This window comes from Pleuronectes platessa, chromosome 5 (genome assembly GCF_947347685.1).
Source record: "Pleuronectes platessa chromosome 5, fPlePla1.1, whole genome shotgun sequence".
Lineage (NCBI taxonomy): Eukaryota > Metazoa > Chordata > Actinopteri > Pleuronectiformes > Pleuronectidae > Pleuronectes > Pleuronectes platessa.
Genome location: NC_070630.1, coordinates 9,851,454 through 9,872,669, shown reverse-complemented (window position 1 = coordinate 9,872,669; position 21,216 = coordinate 9,851,454). Strand labels below are relative to the sequence as shown.

General features: G+C 43.2%; 1 protein-coding gene across 3 annotated transcripts in view; it reads left to right on the top strand.

The window, feature by feature from the left end:
* LOC128440200 (muscleblind-like protein 1) overlaps positions 1–21,216 on the top strand; it is a 68,292-nt gene that overhangs the window by 22,260 nt on the left and 24,816 nt on the right. For all 3 annotated transcript variants that reach the window (XM_053422838.1, XM_053422839.1, XM_053422837.1), the window contains exon 2: positions 888–1,879. In XM_053422838.1, coding sequence (XP_053278813.1) covers positions 1,706–1,879 — 174 coding nt within the window. In that variant the 5' untranslated portion in view covers positions 888–1,705. The remainder of the gene's footprint in view (positions 1–887; positions 1,880–21,216) is intronic.

The window sequence follows — 21,216 nt, the reverse complement described above, 5'->3', positions numbered from 1 at the left end:
TTTAAGCTGCCTTCTAATTGTGTCATATCTGCTTTAGGTGGCTCTGCCTGTCTCTGCTTCAACCTTAGAGGAAAATAAAGTATTTTGTACGTTAGGAAAATACCACTGCCAGTAAGTGAGCCGATCAGCTATTCCCTCCCAGTCTTTTTATAAACTCATGAAACTTTAATACATTATCTAATCCATGAGCATGAGATGCGCCTGAGTCATGTCAGGTAGCAATAGTGCTAAACTCCCACGATCCCACTCTGCTTCACAACGTCATCAAACTAGGTTTTGTAGTTATTCGGATTGAGAGACTGTTGCAGGCAAGTCACATATTGTAAGTTTAATAAGGAGAGGATTCATTGCAGCTGTTTATCATTTTATGCAATAGAGACACATTTATTTTTTTCATTTTTGTTTTTCTTACATGTATTTTATGTTCAAGACACTGATCTTGGCACAATTATTTCATTCTTCATTAATATTTTTTGCATAAAAACTACTTGTGTATGAGTTGTTAAAATGATTAGAATCACCATCAACTCTGGGTCATTTATTTTGGAAACACGTGAACATTCAGTTCTTCCATTTACTTTTTCTTTTCATCCGTCTCTTGATCTCTCTGTCTCCCTCTTTTCTTTACTGTCTTCCTGTGAAATAAATGGTCTGCGCTTCAATGCGTGGGCTTTACTGTTAGCGATATGGTGTTTGATTTGATTTTCCACCTGAGAGCCTGGCAGCCTCCATGAGTGCTAGTGTGTGAGAGAGAGTGAGTGAAGGAATGAATGGTGAAACGTGTGTGAATGGAGCTGTGTGTGTGTGTGTGTGTGTGTGCCCGTGTCGTGTGAGTTTATGTGCACGTGTTAAACCCCCCACTCACACCATTTCCTCCTCCTCCGCAGAGAGAAGTGCCTTCTTTTGCTGACCCCTGGGGCTGTTTGGCTCCGCTGAAGCCACCTCTGTGCCTGGCCATGTCCGCCGGAGTTGCCGGCCACACCAGGAGCCCCAGGACTGCCGAGCCCTTCCACTGAGCCTCCACACCTCCATCCTTCCCTCCATCTCCTGCTGCCCGCCCGACCTCCGCCTTTTCTCCATCCATGTCAGTCAGCCTGCTTCAGAGGAAGTCAACCACTCCCACCGCCGCAGACAGACTCCGATAGTGAAGACAGCTTTTATCGTCTACCTGTGAGGAGAAGGAGATTGTCCCCTTCGCTGTCCCCTCCACTGCAGCCTACTCCGCCTCGTCCTTGCCTATCGTTTCCTCTCTGTCCTCCTTCCCTCTTTCCTCCAGCCCTGCATCTTTTCATCATGGGCCAACTCAATCGATAATGCGTTTTGCCATTCATCTCATCTGACAGCTCGGCCGTGGAGCGAGGCGCGAGAACTGGTGTGCGCGGGAGAGAGAGAACGAGAGAGACAGATTGCCAAGCGAACGTCTGTGGCCGTCACCAGCCCGGGCCCCGGGTGACAGGCGGTGAAGGATTCCTTTTACAGCCGCAAACAGACTCTTGGGATCGGCTGCAGGTTGTAGGCGAGTCTCAGGCCTCACAGGCTTCACCTTAGAACCAGACCGCCAGGACAAAAACCTCTTAAAACTGGATTCCCCCCATGTCATTTACTTCGTCAGACTTCTCTGTTGTCCCGGTAGAAACACACAGACTTGTAATTGCACTCGCTGGATATCTGCTCCACTTTATCGACCCCTTCGGCCCGGTTCAAAATGGCGGTGAACATGGCGCCGATGCGAGACACGAAGTGGCTGACGTTGGAGGTCTGTCGGGAATTTCAGAGAGGGACGTGTTCGCGGCCAGACAGCGAGTGCAAGTTCGCTCACCCTGCCAAGAGCTGTCAAGTGGAAAACGGCAGAGTCATTGCCTGTTTTGACTCACTCAAGGTGAGTGTGACAAACACCTGTGATTAACATTCATCACTGCCCTGTCTTCTCGTTTAGTTTTTTTTTTTTTTTTCAAGCTTCCAGGATTGTTGATGCTAGATTCAGGCACTGATGCGGAAAATATTTGGAAAATCCTGCAACACATGGGACAACGAGGGACACTTTTCAGACAAGAGGTGCTTTATGGTTGCAAGCAGGGATTTTTACTACTGAGTGACACAGCTTTGCCACGCAAGAGGATAAAACATATCTGTAATAATACTTTAGACTGTGAGTGTGTGTGCGTGCGTGTGTGTGTGTGTGTGTGTGTGTGTGTGTGTGTGTGTGTGTGTGTGTGTGTGTGTGTGTGTGTGTGTGTGTGCGCGCGCGCCATAATCACATTAACATCTGGGAATCAGACTCAGAGTTTCCTCCACTAGAGCACAACTTCAGCATGGGATCGTCTGTTGGCCCACTGCCTCCAACAGGCTGAATGGGAAATATAGAAGAAGGACAGCACACTGTGCATTTCATGTTTGTATGTGAGTCTGCGAGTGATTTGTCTGTGTGTTATTTCGAGGTCGTGCAGCACAGTGGGGTGTTCTCAGAAGGCTCTGTAATTTACTGTCTATTTTCGCCCTGGCACTGTGACAACACACTCCCACTATGCAGCTCCTCACTCTCTCACGGAGACGAGGGTAGGAGAGAATAAAATGAAAACGGTGGAGAGAAGGGAGGAAAGTAGAATGGACTCTGCCAGGAAGTTGTGAGAGAGCATGAATATATTGTATTAAGGGATTCATTAAATACCACTGCATATTCATTGAGGCAAAAACTGTTTAACTGATGCTTAAAAGCACATTTGAGAGTCTGTGGAGCCAATTTTTTGTTTTGATCAAAACAACAACAGTAATTCAAAGTGATTTTTATTTCAGGAATACATTTTGTCAAAATATGCATCAATGGTATTCTCCACAAATGTTCTGCTTATATTAATTCGTTTTTGATGCTTAGCCCATTACGTTTTTAAATGGAACCCGATTGCTTGGATCATATTCACTTTGTTTTTGCCAGTCCAGGAAGAGCAGCGTACAGCCAAGAAGTCAATGGGAAGTGCAGTGTTGAATGAGCACAGGAGTTTGACACTGGAGATCAGTGTGTGCGTCTTACGTCACGTGTCTTCTTGTGTTGATTTGTCAGATGTTTACCTGTGTTAGCATGCATATTTAACACAAAGTAGAACTGAGATTGATTTTAATGTCAGTAGTTTGCAGGTATTTTATCTTAAAGTAAGTGACAGATTCAAATTGTCAACTGATGCTGATGCTTAGTGCAAAGTGATCATGAATCACATCTAAAAACCACAAACATGAACCTCATGGTGACACCGGGCGGAGTCTGGTTATAACCAAAATCGTTGTGGTTTGTCCCCCTTGGGATGAGTCCCTGTAAATGTTGTAATAGATGAGATATCCAAATTTCAAGTCAACATTTTTTTCAATATAAACGGTAACCAAAGCCCCTTCTTCTAACCTGGACATTATGGGTTAAAATGAAGCCATGAATGTTATGCAGATACAAATTCCCTACTATGTTTCATGTGAAAACAAGTCAACAAACTTTGAAGTACATTTCTTTCGCAAATTGTGTCCCCTAGAAAATAGAGATAATGTCTAGGAGAAAAAGTGACTTTAGCTGGAAGAGATGAGACAGCAAAGAAAATATAATAAAATGTGACAAGTAGCACAATTAATACAAGTACCCACTTTTAATTATTTACCAGCCACAGTTAGAGTGTGCAAAAGGTCATCGCTGAGAGCCGATCGTAATCACTGTTCCTCTGTAATATAGTACTTTGTATAAGACAAGTATCTGACATGCAGAATATAAGTCAGAGGCATAACTTATGCACACGTGGCACAAACCTCACCATATTTCAGAATACTGCCTTAATATTCCACATGCTGTGAATGTGCTGGATAATGTGATCTGTTACGTCGATCTGTGTATTTTGGCTCAAGTGGGCCCAGTAGTTCTGGATCTGACACCTCTGTCTACCGTGCTGTGCACCCGTCCTGTAATTTGTCTCATATCTGATTGGCAAGCAGGGTGTTATCCAGTGTAACTGGAGACCAGAGCTGGAAATCTTCCAAGCCAGGCCTGGCCACACCTTGGTTTATATAGGGGAGGATTGCTTGTTAAGCCGGGGCACTGTGTTATTGCTGTTATGGGCTGCTCGGTCCGGATGGCCGGGGTGGGTTTGGCTGGCACAGGTAAGGCAGGAATGGATAAGGGGGACTGCTGGGGCATCTCGTGGATCATGAAAACAGACAGGCAGACTGAGCCGGAGAGGGCGCAGCAGGGAATGTGCGAAGAAGCGTAGCAGCCTGCTTAGAGCCCTTCCCTGCTTCCCAGTGCCAGGGCATTCCACAGTCTACCTCCCTTCCCTGCCTCCGTGACAGAATGATAGATCTGCTGTATCTGCAGATGAATTCATAACACACAGCCAGGCATGGAGAGAGGGGCAAGGGGATGGGGGGGATACGCGGGAGGATGTGGAGAGAAAAAACAAAAGGAGCAAAAGGATGAATTTTGGTACACGTGGCTTCACACTCCTGGACAATTTGTCATACCTCCTACCCTGCATTCCTTTTGAAATGCAGACTGCAAAAGGAAAAGGAGGGCTCGTGGAAGGAGGGATAGAAAGACATATATTGGTAGCTCTCCCTTTATAATCAAAGAGTATTTCTCAGATTTAATAAATGCTTTGTTCTTTATCCTTATACCACAGCCTTGAGATTTCTTAACAGTTGTTGTCTGTGTGTCTTTATTTATCCCTCTCTCATGAACTTCACTCAGTTATTCAGTGTTATCTAAAACAAAGGGCATTCGTCAGGGTTGAATGTAGAGGAAAGTTCCATTTGATGGGTGGCGCGTCAGAGGATGGAGTGATAAAGGCAGACAGGAAATGAGTCAGAGGCAGCCTGCGGGATTGGCTGATATTACAGAGGAATTGACCCCCTCAGCGTGGCAACACAACAGCAACAGGGACGAGCAACCTTTGCAAAGATGTGAGAGCACAGGAAAGATAGACTGAACAGATTTGGAAAGTATTTGACATATTGTCTATTTGCTCATTCACTATGATCATTGCACAATTTACTTTGATGGAATTCAAATGGCTGAGTTGTAATAATAGTATAAAATTAGCTAAATTAGGTTGGTTGTTTGAAATGCTTAAAACGACCAGTCATTTTCTCACAAACCCTTTTAAACATACTCAAAGGTTTGCACAAAACTCAATGCAGATTTTCCCCTCATGTTATTTGCATGAGTTTGACTTCTGACCTGTACCTTTTTGTCATTCACCACAACCAAATAATGTTGCATCAGCTCGTACTTTATACTGTAAATGAAGATTGATGACATGACAGCTTTTCAATAAGTGGAGCCCAAGTGTCTCAATCGTTACCTGGTGGCTGGTGTGTAGTGAATCTACTTCCATGTGTGCAGATGGCACATGGGCCAAAGAAAGATACAAATGCAAATGAGAGATGCAAATCTTGGAAGTATTTATATACAACAAACTCACCATTGGTTCTCGATGGGAAACAAGTGGCAGTGAGACAAAAAGCCACAGGGACTTTGTCCTACATTGACAGTAACAAAGCCACTGATTTCTATGAAAGGAATATAATTTTCACAGCCATATTTCCAGCCTGTAGAGGCTGCGTGTTTAAGATTTTTGGTGGGCATTATGAGCTGGTGAAAATCGTAAGCTACCATATTTGTACAGAGTGTAAAGATTGTTTCTCATTCATTTATGACTTAATTCTATGGTGAATATATAATATCAGGAATAGATAGGAGGAGATTTAAGTTTGGAGTTGTGGTTGTTGACATTTATGTTTCGCTTATATATATATACGATTGATATTTGGTGTTAACATGCGGAGCCAACGGAGGACTTAGCAATTTTGTAGTGTCCAAGAAGTAGTGATGACTTTATGTTTGTGCTCTGTGACACGGTTACATTAAAGTTTATATATAGATTTCCACCTTGACATTCTATTTGTCTGCTTAGGCTAGTTACTAATTACTAATTAGTTACTAATTTTCAATTGCACGTACTTAAGTCTAGAACACGTTCTGGCACAGACAGAGTCAGTTATCACAACAATCAGTTCCCACATTGAATATACGGAGGTTCTGTGCCCCACATGTCAGAATTACAATAAAACGATCAATATCCCCTATAACAGCATACCATTTATTATTATTATTATTATAATGTTAGTACTTAGTCTTTTCTTGATAAATTCTAGAAACAGTTCTTGTTACAAGATAAATAGTTTATTGTAAGTTTACAAGAATTTATTCCTATTATAACGCTTTTCATAATAATGTGAAAATACGACATTATGAGATGAAAACATCTTGTTGAGGCCACGCAGAAAACAAACAAAACTTAAATTCAGGTTTGTTTCCTCCAACTTAGATATTTTTGTAGAATGAACTACAAGGACATAAAAGTTGACCTTCTTGACTCTGTAACTGCTTCACAACATATTTTACATCATCAATCATGAAAGGTGACTTCATTGTTAAACAGTTTGTATTTAGTGATGCTGAAGTAGATTTGATAGATGTATAGGAGCTGTGGCGTCAGTATGACAAGCTGGGAAGATTTGTTTTATCTCATTCTAATTTAACACGTATCTTCTCCTTTTCTTTTGCTCTATGCTGTAAAGTAGGAGCCAGTGGCAGCTTATCAATATTTATAAAACTGTCACATTATTGGAGGGCAGGTGAGTAAATGTAGTGGGTCACCACAGCAATCTGTCTTCCACTAAGGGGTTTATACTGAATTAGTGTTGTCGCTTGTAGTGTTGAAGTGAGCAGCTGGAACAAGTGACACACACTCAACAGTTTGTCAGTGTGACTAAATGTTTCCCTTATTTTTATAAAAACAATTATTGTACATGTATTATACCTGTATTTGTTAACTGTTCAACTGCCCATTGGAGTAATTAGAAAGTTTTAATTTAACTAGTGGTCAAGCTAAGACATTTAATGTGAATAGCAATTCCACTTGTAGCCTTAGCTTAGTGTCATTAAGGTAATGCACCTTGTGTATTAGTCCTTCATTATCCCTTGAAATAATGTACAGTGCTTTTTATGAATTGGAGCCAGCACCACTATTTTGGGGATGTGTTTTAAGATGAAAGAACAGAAGAAGTTCTTCAGATGCCCAAAAGCACATACATTTTAAAGATTTCAAACACAAATACCGAAGTGTGTTTACACAAAATACAATCTGTGACTCGATAACCAGATTGAACATCATTAGAGAAGTACACAGCATTTGTACTTTTTCTTTCTTAATATTTTAAGGGGCCTGAATGATTAATCTAAGATTTGCATTATTAAAACATGAAATAACAACTACTTTTGTGTAGTGAATAGCGGACCCTCTTAAATAACAGCACCAATGTACTTGAATACACGGCATGTGATGAATCATTGCATTGTTTGAATCAATTTGGTTAAAAATATGTTTGTAATATATGTTTGTGTTTACCACTGGTCACTATAGGTGAGTTATAACTGGGGCTCTCTCCTCCTGTCTGAGTGATCATTTATTAAAGCCTGTATTTTAGACAGTACGACTCAAACCTCACCTTGTACACACACAGCCACGTAAACAGGAGCCGAGCAACACTGGAAATGTAGGATGACCTACATATAGGCTACAGCATTTACTTCGGAGTCCTTGGAAAGACAAAGAAAAGTGTGAAGGAGCGAGTGTAAGAGGATTGTGTTTGAGAGAGGAAGGCAGAGAGAACACATAACGGGAGATTGGGTAAGGTATATATGTGTAGAGATGAGAGCCCACTAGTAAACACAGGAAGAGCTGTGTGTGTGTGTTTGTGTGTGTGCATGCGTGTGTGCAAATCGGGGTGCAGTGTGTTTGGATAAGAACTCTTTGAAAAGGAAACGTACTCCAACAGTGTTAATCTGCTCTGTATCTGTATTCTGCTGTCATGCTCCCCGCTCTCATCCTCTACTCTCATTACCTCTGTTATTCTGCCTCTGCTCAACCCATGCCACATCCTCACCCCTCCTCCTGGATTCTATGTTCTTCTTTTTTTTCCCTGTCTTTCCCAGACATGCCAGACACTTTCATTTCAATTTCACACACTGTGGGTTTTTTATCTTTTCTTTATTTGAGTCTTTTCTTTATTGTTTTTCATCATATTTTGGGGAGACTTTACGTTTTCTCAGGCCTTGTGGTTCTTTAACTGTGGCCAACCATAAGGAAGAGAGGAATCGTACTTCCATGGTGGATGCTCCTCACTTCACTGTGGGTCATTACTTTGGTTGGAACAGAGAATGCACATCGAAAACAATTGCATCCACAGTAGAGTGAGGATATCCAATCTGAGGCTGTCGGGACCCATCGGGACCAAATGGATCGAGTCTGGAGAAAAATGTTTTGAAATTGCATTCAGGGTCGGTCACATTGGATAGAATATCTACTTGTTTGGGGAAAACATTGAGGTTGGGTTGACTTCAGACTCAATTGAGAATCACAACACTACGGTTCTATTTCACTGCCAACCAGTGAAGTTACCATCAACATATCTCAACTTCTTTTTTTCCAGATTCAAATATATTCTTAAGATATAAAGTTCAAGAAAAACATAAATAAACCTTTGACCTATAGCTATCAAATCCAATTCCAAGTTAATATTTTTGCCAAATATGAAATGACTGACATCACATTCAAAAGGGCATCTTTGATTCTAATTGAATGTTTGTACCAAATCAAGAAATTCCACCTGGGCCTTCTTGAAATATGGAATAGAATGGATGGAAAGACAACCTGAAGACATAATGTGCCTGTGGCCACTGTAAGTCAGTTAGTTCTCTCTGGCTTGGACAAGTTCGGACAGAAAATTGAACCTAAGGGTTTTGGTTGTTGTGTCTGAGCAGTGTAAACCTCATTGTTTTCCAAAAGCTCAGTTGCTCCTTCCACATTATTGTTCAACCAGCGTTTTAAAATGAATCACCATTGGGGATGGTTTTCAGAAAGCTTGGATTTTGGGTGTGAACAACACTGGCTTAGGGTTGACAAAAGACCCAGACAGGTGTCAAGTGTGGGACTTAGATGAAATGTCATCATAAGTTCAAGCTCTTTCCAAATTAGCTCACACAGTCTTTATTACCGTGCCTATAAATGAGTGCATGTGTGTGGATTTATTTTCTGTAGTATCGTCTAAGCTCTTTTTGGCCTCCTTGCTGTAAGACATTGTCAAAAATATGAATGCTACCAAATGGGTGTACTCCTTCAATCTGTTATCATGTCATGTTCTGCATCCATTTATAGAGTATATATTTTTGGGCCCAAACCAAAAAGAGTACGGTCGGTCTACCATATCTGATTCCCCACACAGCTCAGTAGGACATTATGAAAAAAGGCTTTTATTAGCACGCTGCTAAGAAGTAAACTGTGAGCACACAGCCAGCAGCTATTAACTTTGTCTGACTCTATTCATGAGCGAGTCCTCCCCTGAAACATCTCCTCTAAATGTCTCTCTGTCCTTAGAGAGGCCACCATTTCTACATCCGTCTTTGGATACGCTGCCTCAGCACGGACACACAAACACTTACCCAAACACACACACACACACACACACACATGCTCTCACATCAATCTTTAAAAACGCTGCATCAGCATGGAGACATGACACAGCAACATCAGAGTCAAAATACATACAAGGGCATTCAAGAATAGCCTCCCACCACACGTAGTGGTCTCGTTCACCTTTTAGCGTCCTTCACTCTTTTACTGTTAGGCCTAATGTTACCTCACACTACATTTACTTTCTCTTTACGTGTGATTAAGGCAGCTCTAGCCGTTTGTACGTGTTCCTCAGCGTGTGTTTTTGTTTCTAGCTGTCGGGATTTGGTCATTTAGGCAGCATGAAAGTAATAGCAGCGTCTCGGTTGTGCTGAGTCGTGATGTCCCATTGCTCCTGCTGTTGTGAACAGAATAGCTAATCAGTTATGGCCTGATCCTTTCCCGTTAGTCTGTCTCGCCCCCTTCCCCACCTCGATAAACTAACTCCCTGTCTTTCTCCAAGTACACCGAGTACTCTCCTCCTCCTCTTCCTCCTCTTCCCCCTCACTTATTTTACCTCAGCATCCTCCGACTGCTTTTAAAGCACAACGTTTGTTATTCTTTCAGAGTGATGCAGTAAAACAAACATTTAAATCAGTCGGCGGACAAGTAAGGTGCACGCTGGTGGAAGGAGATGGAGAGTGGGAGGATCGGAGCATTAACTCACTCCAGGACAGCAGCTCGTCTAGCAACTTGTTCTCTCACTTTTGTCGTTTGGCAGCGGCGTGAGTCTGTCTATCCCTGTCTCGCCTTCCGTCCATCTATTTTCCTGTCTCGTCATTGACCCTCTGCTCTACCATCCGATCTCGGGAGTCCGGGTGCTCTGTAGTTGCACTTCTGAAGTGTAATACTTCACTTTCGACCCCGAATACACACAGCACACAATAGCTTACTCTCTACAGGAGTCATCCCCCCTCACACACACACACACACACCCCACAGACACACAGACAACCCACAAACACACAAAAAAACGTGACACACGCTGATATCAGCTCAGTAGAGCCCAAAGAATTAGCTTAAATTATGAGCATTCACCACAGGCAGATAATCACGCTAGAGGGGCTTTGCTGTCTGGTAAATGATGGAACAGGCAGGAAGTGTGATGCTAATCAAGTCTCTTAGTTCTGTGCTATTGGACGCTTTGAATTGATTATGAATCCGTTAGTTGTCATAGATGCTGATCGTTCTTAAATCTTGACATAATGGAAGAGAAATTTCTAGAAATTCTAGAATAGGATAGAATTTTGAAGATCAAAATGGAAACAATGAGTAGAATTGTCACGAGTTTTGGATTGGAGCGTATGGGCTAGCATGGTGATACAGTGGTCAGTGTGTTTGCAGGGTTTGATCCAGTGACGAAACTTCTCAGTGGAATCCTACGAAACAGACATTTTGGTTATCTTGGTTGAAAACCAACCCATTCGGGTCTAATGCAGGGTTTTCCAACGAAGCTGGAGGTTCACTGTGTGAGATAAAGCCGTATTGGAAAAGGAGCAGTGTCAGCATCTCGACTGCGAAAATATAGAAGAAATTAACCTCTTCACCTGTCATGTCTCTATCACTGCCGTTATTTAACCCACGAGTGAATGTCAGTCGTATCCATTCCCATTTCAGAGGAAAGCAAGAAGTTAATGGGTTTTTGGACCATTTGAAAAGGGTCTTTATACTGATTCGCTAACCTCCTCCGGGGTAGGTTAGGTTCATGACAAAAGATCAATATTAAACCTTCTTAAACTTATCAGACTCTGTCACACTGTGTTCTTCCCAACCATCCTGACTACCATCCTATGACTTGCTTGTCATGGTGGAGCACAGTGTTGCCAACATCTCTTTCTGCCAGACAGGCTCCATTCCTGAGGGAAAGCAGTAAACAAGGCTAGATATGATGTGATCCCTGTCTCTGCCTCCGTCATTTGTTGCCCCCCCCCCCCCCCCCCATTGCATTCATGAATTCAGTCGTTGCCCCCATCACTCACTCCTTTAATTAGAAAATAATCAGAGTTGGATGAGAGGTTCATTAAATCTCATCCTTGAGAGCTATCAGCCACAAACACAGGAGTGGGATATTTATCACGCTTATGAAAAGAACTCGCTTTGTTTTCTCTGCTGAGGGGAACATTGGTCGGGAGGACAGAATCAACAGACTCGAGACAGAGGAATGAACAAGTGATGAAGCCAAAGAAAGGAAGGGTTGTAATGGAGGGGAGCAATAAAGTGCGAGACTGGGAAAGGAGTGCAGAAAGCAACGGCGTGGGGGGGGGGGGGGTGAAGGGAGAGAGAGAGATCATTACAGCAGTGCTAATTAACAGAAACCACACTGTTTAGCAGCACTTTGTCTCCGAGGAGTATTGATCCTTCATAACCATTATGGAGCGGATGCTTTATGCTGCTCTCGGTGTGGGGTTTCTCTTTCCCCCCTTTTTTCCCCACAAAAGTTAATACATCAGCATTGAGGCTGACTCTTACAGCAACCTGTTAATGCCACTTGTCTTTTCCTTCCCACCCTGAGCCCAAGCAAGCATGCAACCGAACAGGAAAACAGCTGTGAAATGACCCAAGAAGCCAATTCTGCTGCGGAAAGGCCTGCATGTGTAATTGCATCATCATGACATTAAATATGAGGCACAGAATGGGTTCCCTGCAGAGAGACAGACAGGCAGACAGGCAGGAGGGGGGTGTCAACAGGCGGATTATACCCGGAGAGAAGAGGCAGCTGTGCCGCAATGAAATAGAGTGAAACCGAGTGTAAGAATGATGGATGGGTGCATAGACATCAAATGGTGTTACATGGACAGTGATGGACAGATGGAGAAAAATGAACAGCAGATAGATGGCGCACGGATGGGGGGAAAGTAACAAGAGGAGAGGAGAGCGTGGGATTGAACTGAGCCGTGTCAGTCGCGTGTTCGGCTGCGCGCACAATTGAAGAATGTGTGTAATATCCCTGTATTGTTACGGCGCATGTCGCAGGGCTGGCTGTCGGACATTGCGATTCTTCAAAAGGCTTTAACTGGATTACAGCGGTATCGGGCTCGGTCATCAGAGAGAGAGAGATAGAGCAGCTGTGTTGTGTTGGGTCTGCCTGCAGCACGCTGTCTCTCGCCCCAGCCTCCCCGCTGATATCTGAAGCCCAGGTTGGACCACATATCTAAAAAAATGTGTGATAGACATGACATGGGGGTTAAAGTCAAACCCTCAGCGTTCAGGCAACGCAAGTAATTCAAGCTGCCGTGTAGCTTCCATTCAGTCTCAGGCCTCTTCCCGCTGACTTCTGTCTTTTCAATGAGATGTTGGCCTCAGTTCTCTTCAATGGCATCTCTGACAACGGGCGAGACCATTGTGAGAGAGGCTTACAGGAGGGGATGCCCGCTAGTCCCCTGCTTTTTGCAGAAATGGTGTGAGCTGACTTTGATCAATGTGGACCGATGTGGATGAGTGTGCAGCCGAAAGGCAACTACATGAGGGGGGTGTGTGTGTTCGTGTGTGTGTGTGTGAGAGAGAGAGAATTAAGACAAACTGAGTCATGCTTTTCTATGGGATGATGTATTGCACTTACAAAATATATCCTTAACCTACAAATGACTCTTTGTCTAAGTCTGTTTCTCTTCTCCTCGTACCTCCTACATTTGCTCTTGTGTGTCTTCCTTGGAACAAAGCACAATGATCTTCGACAGTAGTGAAGCCAAGGCCCTGAAAGAAAAAAGTTATGCTATTTGAAAATGTGTAACAAACACTGCTTTTGTGTTACGCAAACAATGGGTAACTTCAGCAAGAAAACATCATCTGTTTCTTGTCTGTCACTGTCAGAAGTTGTGAGTCAGTTGGAGGATTTTTTTCAGCTCAGCGGTTGTTTGTGGTACAAAGGATTACATGATGTTGCTCTGTATTACCATCAACTCCCTTTGATTGTTAAGGCATGTGTGTGCAGAAGCAAACCTTTGGTATTTCTGTGCATCAGTTGTGTTTGTTTTCTACCTCTTAAGCACATTCCACATACACAGAGACCCTCAGAGCCAATAGGTCCTAGTGAGGCTCTGAGGTCCTAGTTAGGTTTAGAGGTAGGTTGTGAATTGTGCTTGTGTTAAGGTTAGGGATAGAGTGTAAAGTCCCTATAAGGATGGCTACACAAACCTGTGTATGTGTGAGTGCGCTTGATGTGGGTATCATCACTTTATAGAGTAATGCATGCTAATCCTCTCTTATCTGCTTTAACCTCGAGGCAATGACACAAGCTTCTGATGCCAGTACAGTGACAACCTTTGTTGGAGGATAATGTGTGTGTGTGTGTGTGTGTGTGTGTGTGTGTTAGCGTAGATGTGTACCTGATGTGCTTGAAACCAGTGATGTCTCTACTCACATCTGACAACGTTCTCTCAGTTTTTCTCTGTTTGCTGGCTGGAAGCTTCAGGGCGTGGTCTGGTGGTTATCTGCCACGTCCCCCGTGACTTATCATCAGAGGTAGAATAGAATAGAACATTCCAGCTCTCTGACTGTACTGCATCTGATCCCAATTCACTTCCTCAGCAGTGCAAGTAAAGATATATGAATATTCTCAAATCCCTAGTCAGATCTAAAATGAAAATGTCAGCAGCTTTTGGACACTTTGGAGCATTTTTATTTTCACTACTAGTGATTACGGCAAAAACCAAAGGCAGCTGCCAGAGTTTGTCAGTGATATTTTTTGTCTTTTTCATGTTCTCTTTTTCCATAATTTTTTTTTGTTGTCTCACTCTTCTCTGGTCTCCGAACTCAAATCAAGATCCAAGCAAACAATTTTCAAAACTCCTCACGAGCACTTAATGACAATGGCAGTGAAGCAATCTAAGGAGAGTGTGATGATATGGGGAATATCCAGACGTGAAAAACAGAGGGCGGTTAAGATGTTTGTTTTTTTAAATGAGGGGGGGAGGGGGTATTTCCAGCAGCCATGTTGACCATATATTTGCAGAAAGAGTGTGAGACATAAAAGGCCAAAAAACTGCTGAAGCCTCTTCACCAGGCTGTTATTAAGGCTGTTTTAATGGCCCTGTTTCCCGCCTGTCTCCTCGGAACGGTGAACAGGAGGTGGCACCGAAGAGGACTACACTTTAGAGATTTTGAACGGGGAGCACTTGTGTAATTGGAGGGATGAAGGCAGCGAGATGAACAGATACAGGATGGATGAAGGGGGTTAATTGAAAGACAAGCAGAGAAGAAGGGCTACATCTCAGGGGCCTCCCTCTCCTCTCTCTCTCTCTCTCTCTCTCACTCTCTCTCTCTCTCCATCACTATGCATGCGTGTGTGTTGGCGAACGTGTGCGTTTGTGTGTCTGAGGGGAGATAGTGTTGTAGACCTAATGAGAACAAAACTAATTAGAGATTTTGCCTTGCACGATTCTACGAGGAAGCTCCCACAGGAGTCAGGACAACACTTGCCACCTACCCTGCTCCCTCCAGAGAGTGAAGCACACTATATACTTTTCATTTCAACTTTACTGGCAATAAACCGGTCCCTGCTGTGGGGTCAGAGGGAGCAGCATAGCGAACGTAGTTTAAAAGGGAAGCTCTGCTGCTGACTTTACATTTAATCCCTTTACTCCCTTCACCGCCAGTTTTATTTCCTAAATGTGACTGGGGACTGTCAGGTATAAGACTCGCAATGTGTCCATTCTCAAAGCAGCAGCAGCATCTAATGTCTGATCACAATTTGTCCAACACAACGAGGGTCTGATCATCACATGACGCACAGACCCACATTGTGCGGCTCAGTTGTACTGCCAAGGGCTCAGGGATGTCCCATTGTGAAATCAGCCACGGGGCTCTCCAACTGGTTTTTGGTTTCCTTTATGTCCACTTTAAACCGAAGCGGGGCGTCAGATAGGATTCGACTGGGATTAAGAATATCCTTTGATACCATTTTGGCCTCTCAGATGTCAATCCTGAAACCTGGCCTTTGCTTATCAGCCATTGTTAAGTACTCAACTGCTGCACACCATGTTTCATTATTTCGAACATGTAATAGACTAAACGATTAATGAGAAAGTGAGGGAACATTTTATGGATTAATCAAAAATGAAAAATTAGTTGTAGCCGGAGAGGCTGCTGTTTTATATAATTACAAAGGAGGCAATCTTTTTAACAGTTTGCACTATGTAATGACAATAACCAGCTGCTAGATGAGCAACCTCTTTTATTTCCCCCCACATCGCTGATTATGAAAAACATTGACAGTCGAGAGTAAACATGAATCAAACGTCAGTTCAACATGGACCAGTTGAGTCGGACGTTTCAGCCGTATTCAGTCTAATAGTGGATAACAAACAAGAAACCGCTCAGCGAGACACTGGCACAGTGCTCTCATTACCCATGATGGCCTAATGATTTTGCCCCATCATTAGCTTCCTGCGCTAACGATTTTGGTACTCGCACCCACCCAAAGCATGCTAACACACTGCCAGGCTAAGTAGTGCTTTTGGGGGCTGTAAATGGTGTTTTGGCTAATTGAGCACTACGGCTAAAAGCTTTCTGGGGCTTCTGCATCATCTGTGACGTGGAGGAGCTTTGCTTTTTGCAGCAGTTGAGAGTTGTTCTGTACACTCTGTTTTATCGCAGTTAAATATTCTACTATAGCCGAGCTGTGTCACCTCCCTCTTGTCATTCTCTGTGATTCCTCTGTCCACGTATCTATATTTGTCATTGTCTCAAAGAGTTATCCCTCTGCCCAGTTAAATGAGATTTTAAGGTCATTAACTGATCCAGGCTATTATACTAATGCACTAGGGTGGTTCCAGATTTGATAAATGATTGGGAAGAGATAATTAGATTTAAATAGACATCTATTATTAGCAGTGGAACACAGTAGGACAGAGCGAGGGAAGATAAGAACACAGGATATTTGTTAGCAGGTTATCAGGTCTCGTTCCTACCATGCAGCACGTAGCTGGAGTGTTTTGTGCCATATTTGTTGCATTAATTTGGATGTGTGCATGCATATGATTGTATAATATTCATGCAAAAGCCAAATTTTCTTGATGTGGCAGCGGATATTTAGCCGGGCGGGGGGTTTCTCTGTATAATGACCTGCGTTTATCTCTTTAGAAGCTAGGGATTGAAGCTTACATAGCTCAGCATATTACGAGGCTTGTTAGAAGTTCTACGGGTTGATGTTTCTCAGTGAACTTGGTGAGGGCTAACAGTCAAAGTGAAGAAGCTTGTAAGTGAATGTTGGTTTAGAATTTTTTTTCGAGGTGGTCAATCTGTGAGGGCAACTGATTCCATGTTTACTGTCTGAAGTAAATGGTCCGAGACACACTGCTCAAATGGCCCTGACCACATGGCTCATGGTAACTATCAAGAAGCTTTTGAGCATTGTGAGGCTCACTAAATTAAAGAGTGATGTCCAAAGAAAAGAGTAAAGCTCCTAAGAAATTAAGCTCATGTGTGTCTGGTGAACCAGCTCATGGTTTTAAAGGATCAGCACATTTTAAAGTCTTGGGTTCACTGCTCAGGTGCTGAACTGAATCTTGAAGTACAACTCCAGTAAACACTTAAAGGCTCAAAACAAACAATGGGAAAGTGTATTTTTCCCCAAAAACACTGAATGTCAGAGGAGTGCTTGGAAGTTGGGAGGACTCTGGTTCTCTCCTTATTCTTCTCACTGAAGTTCAACTGCCAAAGACTCTATGCTTTAAGAAGTTCAGCTCAAGAATCTGAAGTCCAAAATCTGGATTAAGGAGCTAAAGCGTTTGAAGACCCCTTGATATTTCTGAGGATGTGGTTTTGATCCTTATGAGTTTAAGTGACTTGCACCCACAATAAAGCATGAAAAGCAGTGTTTTAGCCAACTGCATTAAGAGCCACCAATATGAACTGCATACACTGTGTATGGGGATAGGGAATGTCTGCCCTCTGAGTCACATACGGCCTGCAAGAAAAAATCTAATCAGATCAGGACAAAGTCAAATTGTTCCAAATGGTAAGTTTGTCTCAAAGCACTGTTGCAAAGCAGAACATGGATTTGGCTTCTCTTTTAAACATCAGGTGCATGAAATCACTGCAAACCATGCATGTGGCGATGCAAAACCTGTTTGAATTTGGCTAATAACAAACAGTATGTACTTGCATCATGATCATCATCAATACCATCTGACATCAGACCCCTGACTTAAGACAAGTAGTTCCAGCTATAGCATTAGAGAAGTTAGTGTGAATGTGTTCAGTAATTTAGTGTAGGCATAAAAATGATATGAAAAAAGATTGAAATCACCCTTGATAGTTTCCCCACCACTGCAGTATATAGCTTTCAGTTACATGCGTGAATGGTTTTTTCTAGTTTCGTGAGTGTCTCTTGGCCACAACAGTGCTGATAGAGTGCAACACAACTCGGATTATTCTAATAATAATAATCAAAGTAAGATGTCTAAAAGTCTACGTCGTTAACTTGTCTCTGCATGAAGCTCTGCCTCATTCTGTTTTCATAACAGAAAGTAAATTACGCATTTATTTTTGCAGACAATATGAGGTGAGACTAAACATTTTGATTATTTATTTATTTATTTTTCAAAATGACTAAAAATAGCTGTCCACACTTGGTGACGTATTCTGAAAATGTGTGTGTGTGTGTGTGTGTGTGCATCTGTATTATTGGCCAGTCTGGCAGCACTCACAGACCTCAGACAGGCCGTTCTTTGTGCTGTGTCTGATGTCATAATTTTTCTGTCGTTTGCTTGCCAACAGGATCCTTTGGCCAATAAAGAACATACCCCTGTGTGTGTGTGTTTGTGTGGGTGTGTGTGTTTGTGTGTGTTTATGTGTGTGCCAGTATTCTTATCACGGCCCCCATCCAGACGGCGCTGTCTTGATTGATTGTTGTCTTTGGGAGCAGGAGGGAGAGGCGGTGCCATTGGGAGAGAATTGATAATGCACAGGGGTTTAGGTCGGTGGCTGTCCAGACTTTGAGCTCCACAGTTGTCACACTGGTCACGGTGTTCACTGTGCAGCAGCAGCAGTAGCAGCAGCCACAGTCTGAGGGAAGCTCAAGACACAGTGAGAGCACAGAGAGAGCACAGAGAGAGAAAGAGAGAGAGAGAACGTGGCAGAGATCAGAGGGTGTTGGATCATGTGTGGTTAAGTTGGAATGAGTCGTTCTGGACGGGTGGATTAAAAGATCATTTAGAATCTATAGGTGATTACAGGAGTGAACGTGCAAAAGGGTCTGGTGGTCGGAGGATGATATCTGTCAGAAAAGACCCCGGTGCAATCACTGCTGCAGACTGCTTTGATTAATATTAACTGGAAAAGTACTCCCCACATCTGTCTCTCTCTCTCTCCCTCTCTCTCTCTCTCTCTCTCTCTCTCTGACTGTCTCTCTTCTTTTTGTATCTGTTGCTAGTCTGTGTGAGGAATTTTGCCACTGCGTTTATTGTCCAGGTTTCCACAGACCCACTCTACAGGCTACACATAAGTGTGAGGTTTGGATTACATCTTCTCAAAGCACACATTCCCTCACGCACAAAGTAGTGAGCGATGTCATGGTCATTAGGATGTCATACTTTCCCTGATTGGGACTTTGCAAATCTTCATTGCAGCAGCAACAGGAGGTGTGCTTGAGCTTTACAAGCTTGAACGATGTTGAAATGCACCAAACTGTGAACAACAGGGAAGGAAAAATATTGGTTTAAGTGACCCCCTATACACATTGCACTCACTTCTTCACCACTATCATTGATGATATAAAGACGTTTTCATTATAACAGCTTTAAAAAATATCTTGTATCCAGAAGGTGTTGTATCGAAGGGTTAAAAACCTCCCTGGTGCCTGCTGCTCTTACCCACTGTTGTTTTTGCGGATGGCCTCGTTTACGTAACCTTGTCACTGAGGATTATGTGATGCTGATTAAAAAACCATGTTGTTGCTGAGGTCAGAACCAGCCACTCGTGTGATACCTGAAACTGCAGTAAAAGTGCCGCAGTGGTAATTGAAGTAACTCAAGGTTAGAACAGGCATATGTTGCCTATATGGTATGTGAGCGTGGGCTCATGCATGCATGTGTAGGTGACAGGGGAAACACATGTGTTCTGTTCCTCACACTGTGCTGATTAACAAGCATCAGTAAGGTAGTACATTATATTATTCTAAAAGGGATAACAGTGAATCTGTGTGTGTGTGGGTGTGTGTGTTGTTCAGGTATCCCTCCTGTTGTGGGGACCTGCGTCTGTCACATTATGGGGACTCGTCTTCCTTATGGGGACGAAAAGCAAGTTCCAATAATGTAAATCGTTACGTTTCAGGGTGAACACATGTTTAGTAATATATGGTGGACATCAATCTCCAGGAAATGAAGCTGTCAGTGCAATGCCCTCTGCAGTCATGGAGACCCAACTGTGAGTGTGTGTGTGTGTGTGTGTGTGTGTGTGTGTGTGTGTGTGTGTGTGTGAGTGTGTGTGTGTGTGTGTGTGTCAGCGTGCGTGCGCATGAATACTTGTGTATACATTTGTGCATGTGAATGTGAGAATCCCAGAGCTGAAATATGGCTGAAAGATATCTGGTGTAATGAGGCCAAGGTGATTTATAGGAGCCGAATGCTTCACTCCCCTGCACCTACATGTACATGCACTCAGATACACTTAAGAGTGAGACTGTGACAGCTGCTTCACTTTCCTTTAATGCCTCGCCAATTAAAAGAAAGTGAAACTGTGCTTTGGCTCAGGCAGACCTTGGCAAAAAGCAAATTGGTTCAAGTTTCAGAATCTATATTTGGTTATGAGACGGGTTCGGCTGTTTACCAAACCCCCCCCCCCATGAGATGGTAAAGAGAGGTGCAGCTTTGAGCGGAGAAGGAATACAATTTGTTTGGTGCGAAGGCTTAGTGCGACAGAGGAGTCCAGACAACCACCTGAGAGGCAGGAGGGGGGGGGAGACCGGGAGGAAGATAGAGCAATCGAGAAATGCTTGAGATGCAAGTAGTCTGTTAGCATATCAGCGTCTCAGCGGCGGACAGGGAGACAGGTGAGGGCGGAACGGAGTCGACTTGAGTCTGGTAGTCACACACTTTGGCCAGAGGGAGAGCTGCTTTGGCTCAGACGTGCTTGCCATTAACCTGTTCTGACATTGTTTAGACAGCGGGGGGGAAATAGCGGTGAAAAGAAGCAGGAGAGAAGCCAGGACATTAGCATCGCAGGCAGGCGATGATCGACGGGGACGGGCTCACGCTGCATTGAATTGTTCAGACAACACACAGCAACAGATAATGAGGCTATCAGTGGGAACAGAGGGGCGTACGTGTCAGGGTGCTGACCTCTGTCTGCGGCTGATCAAATTCAAACACGTAAATTGTTATTCGTACAAGCATAGTAATTATGATCTCACCTTTATCTTAATTGTGATGCGTAACCCATAATAGTGTTTTCACGGCGGCGTTGTCTCTAAAGAAGAATATAAAATACTTCTTTCAAAAACACAATAAGGATAATGGACTTCATCCAGATCAGATTACGGTGCTTTATGAGTGATCCTGCAGCAACCGTTCATATTATGTTATTCTCCAACTACAAGTGATCGAGCAGCAGATAATCACATTAAAGCCTGTGACCTTGGCCTTCAGGAGATTAGAGGGAACAAAACCCTCTGAGGAAAAACACAACCAGACAAATCCTTTTTTGATCCGTCATAATGTTGTCTTAACTTTCATCC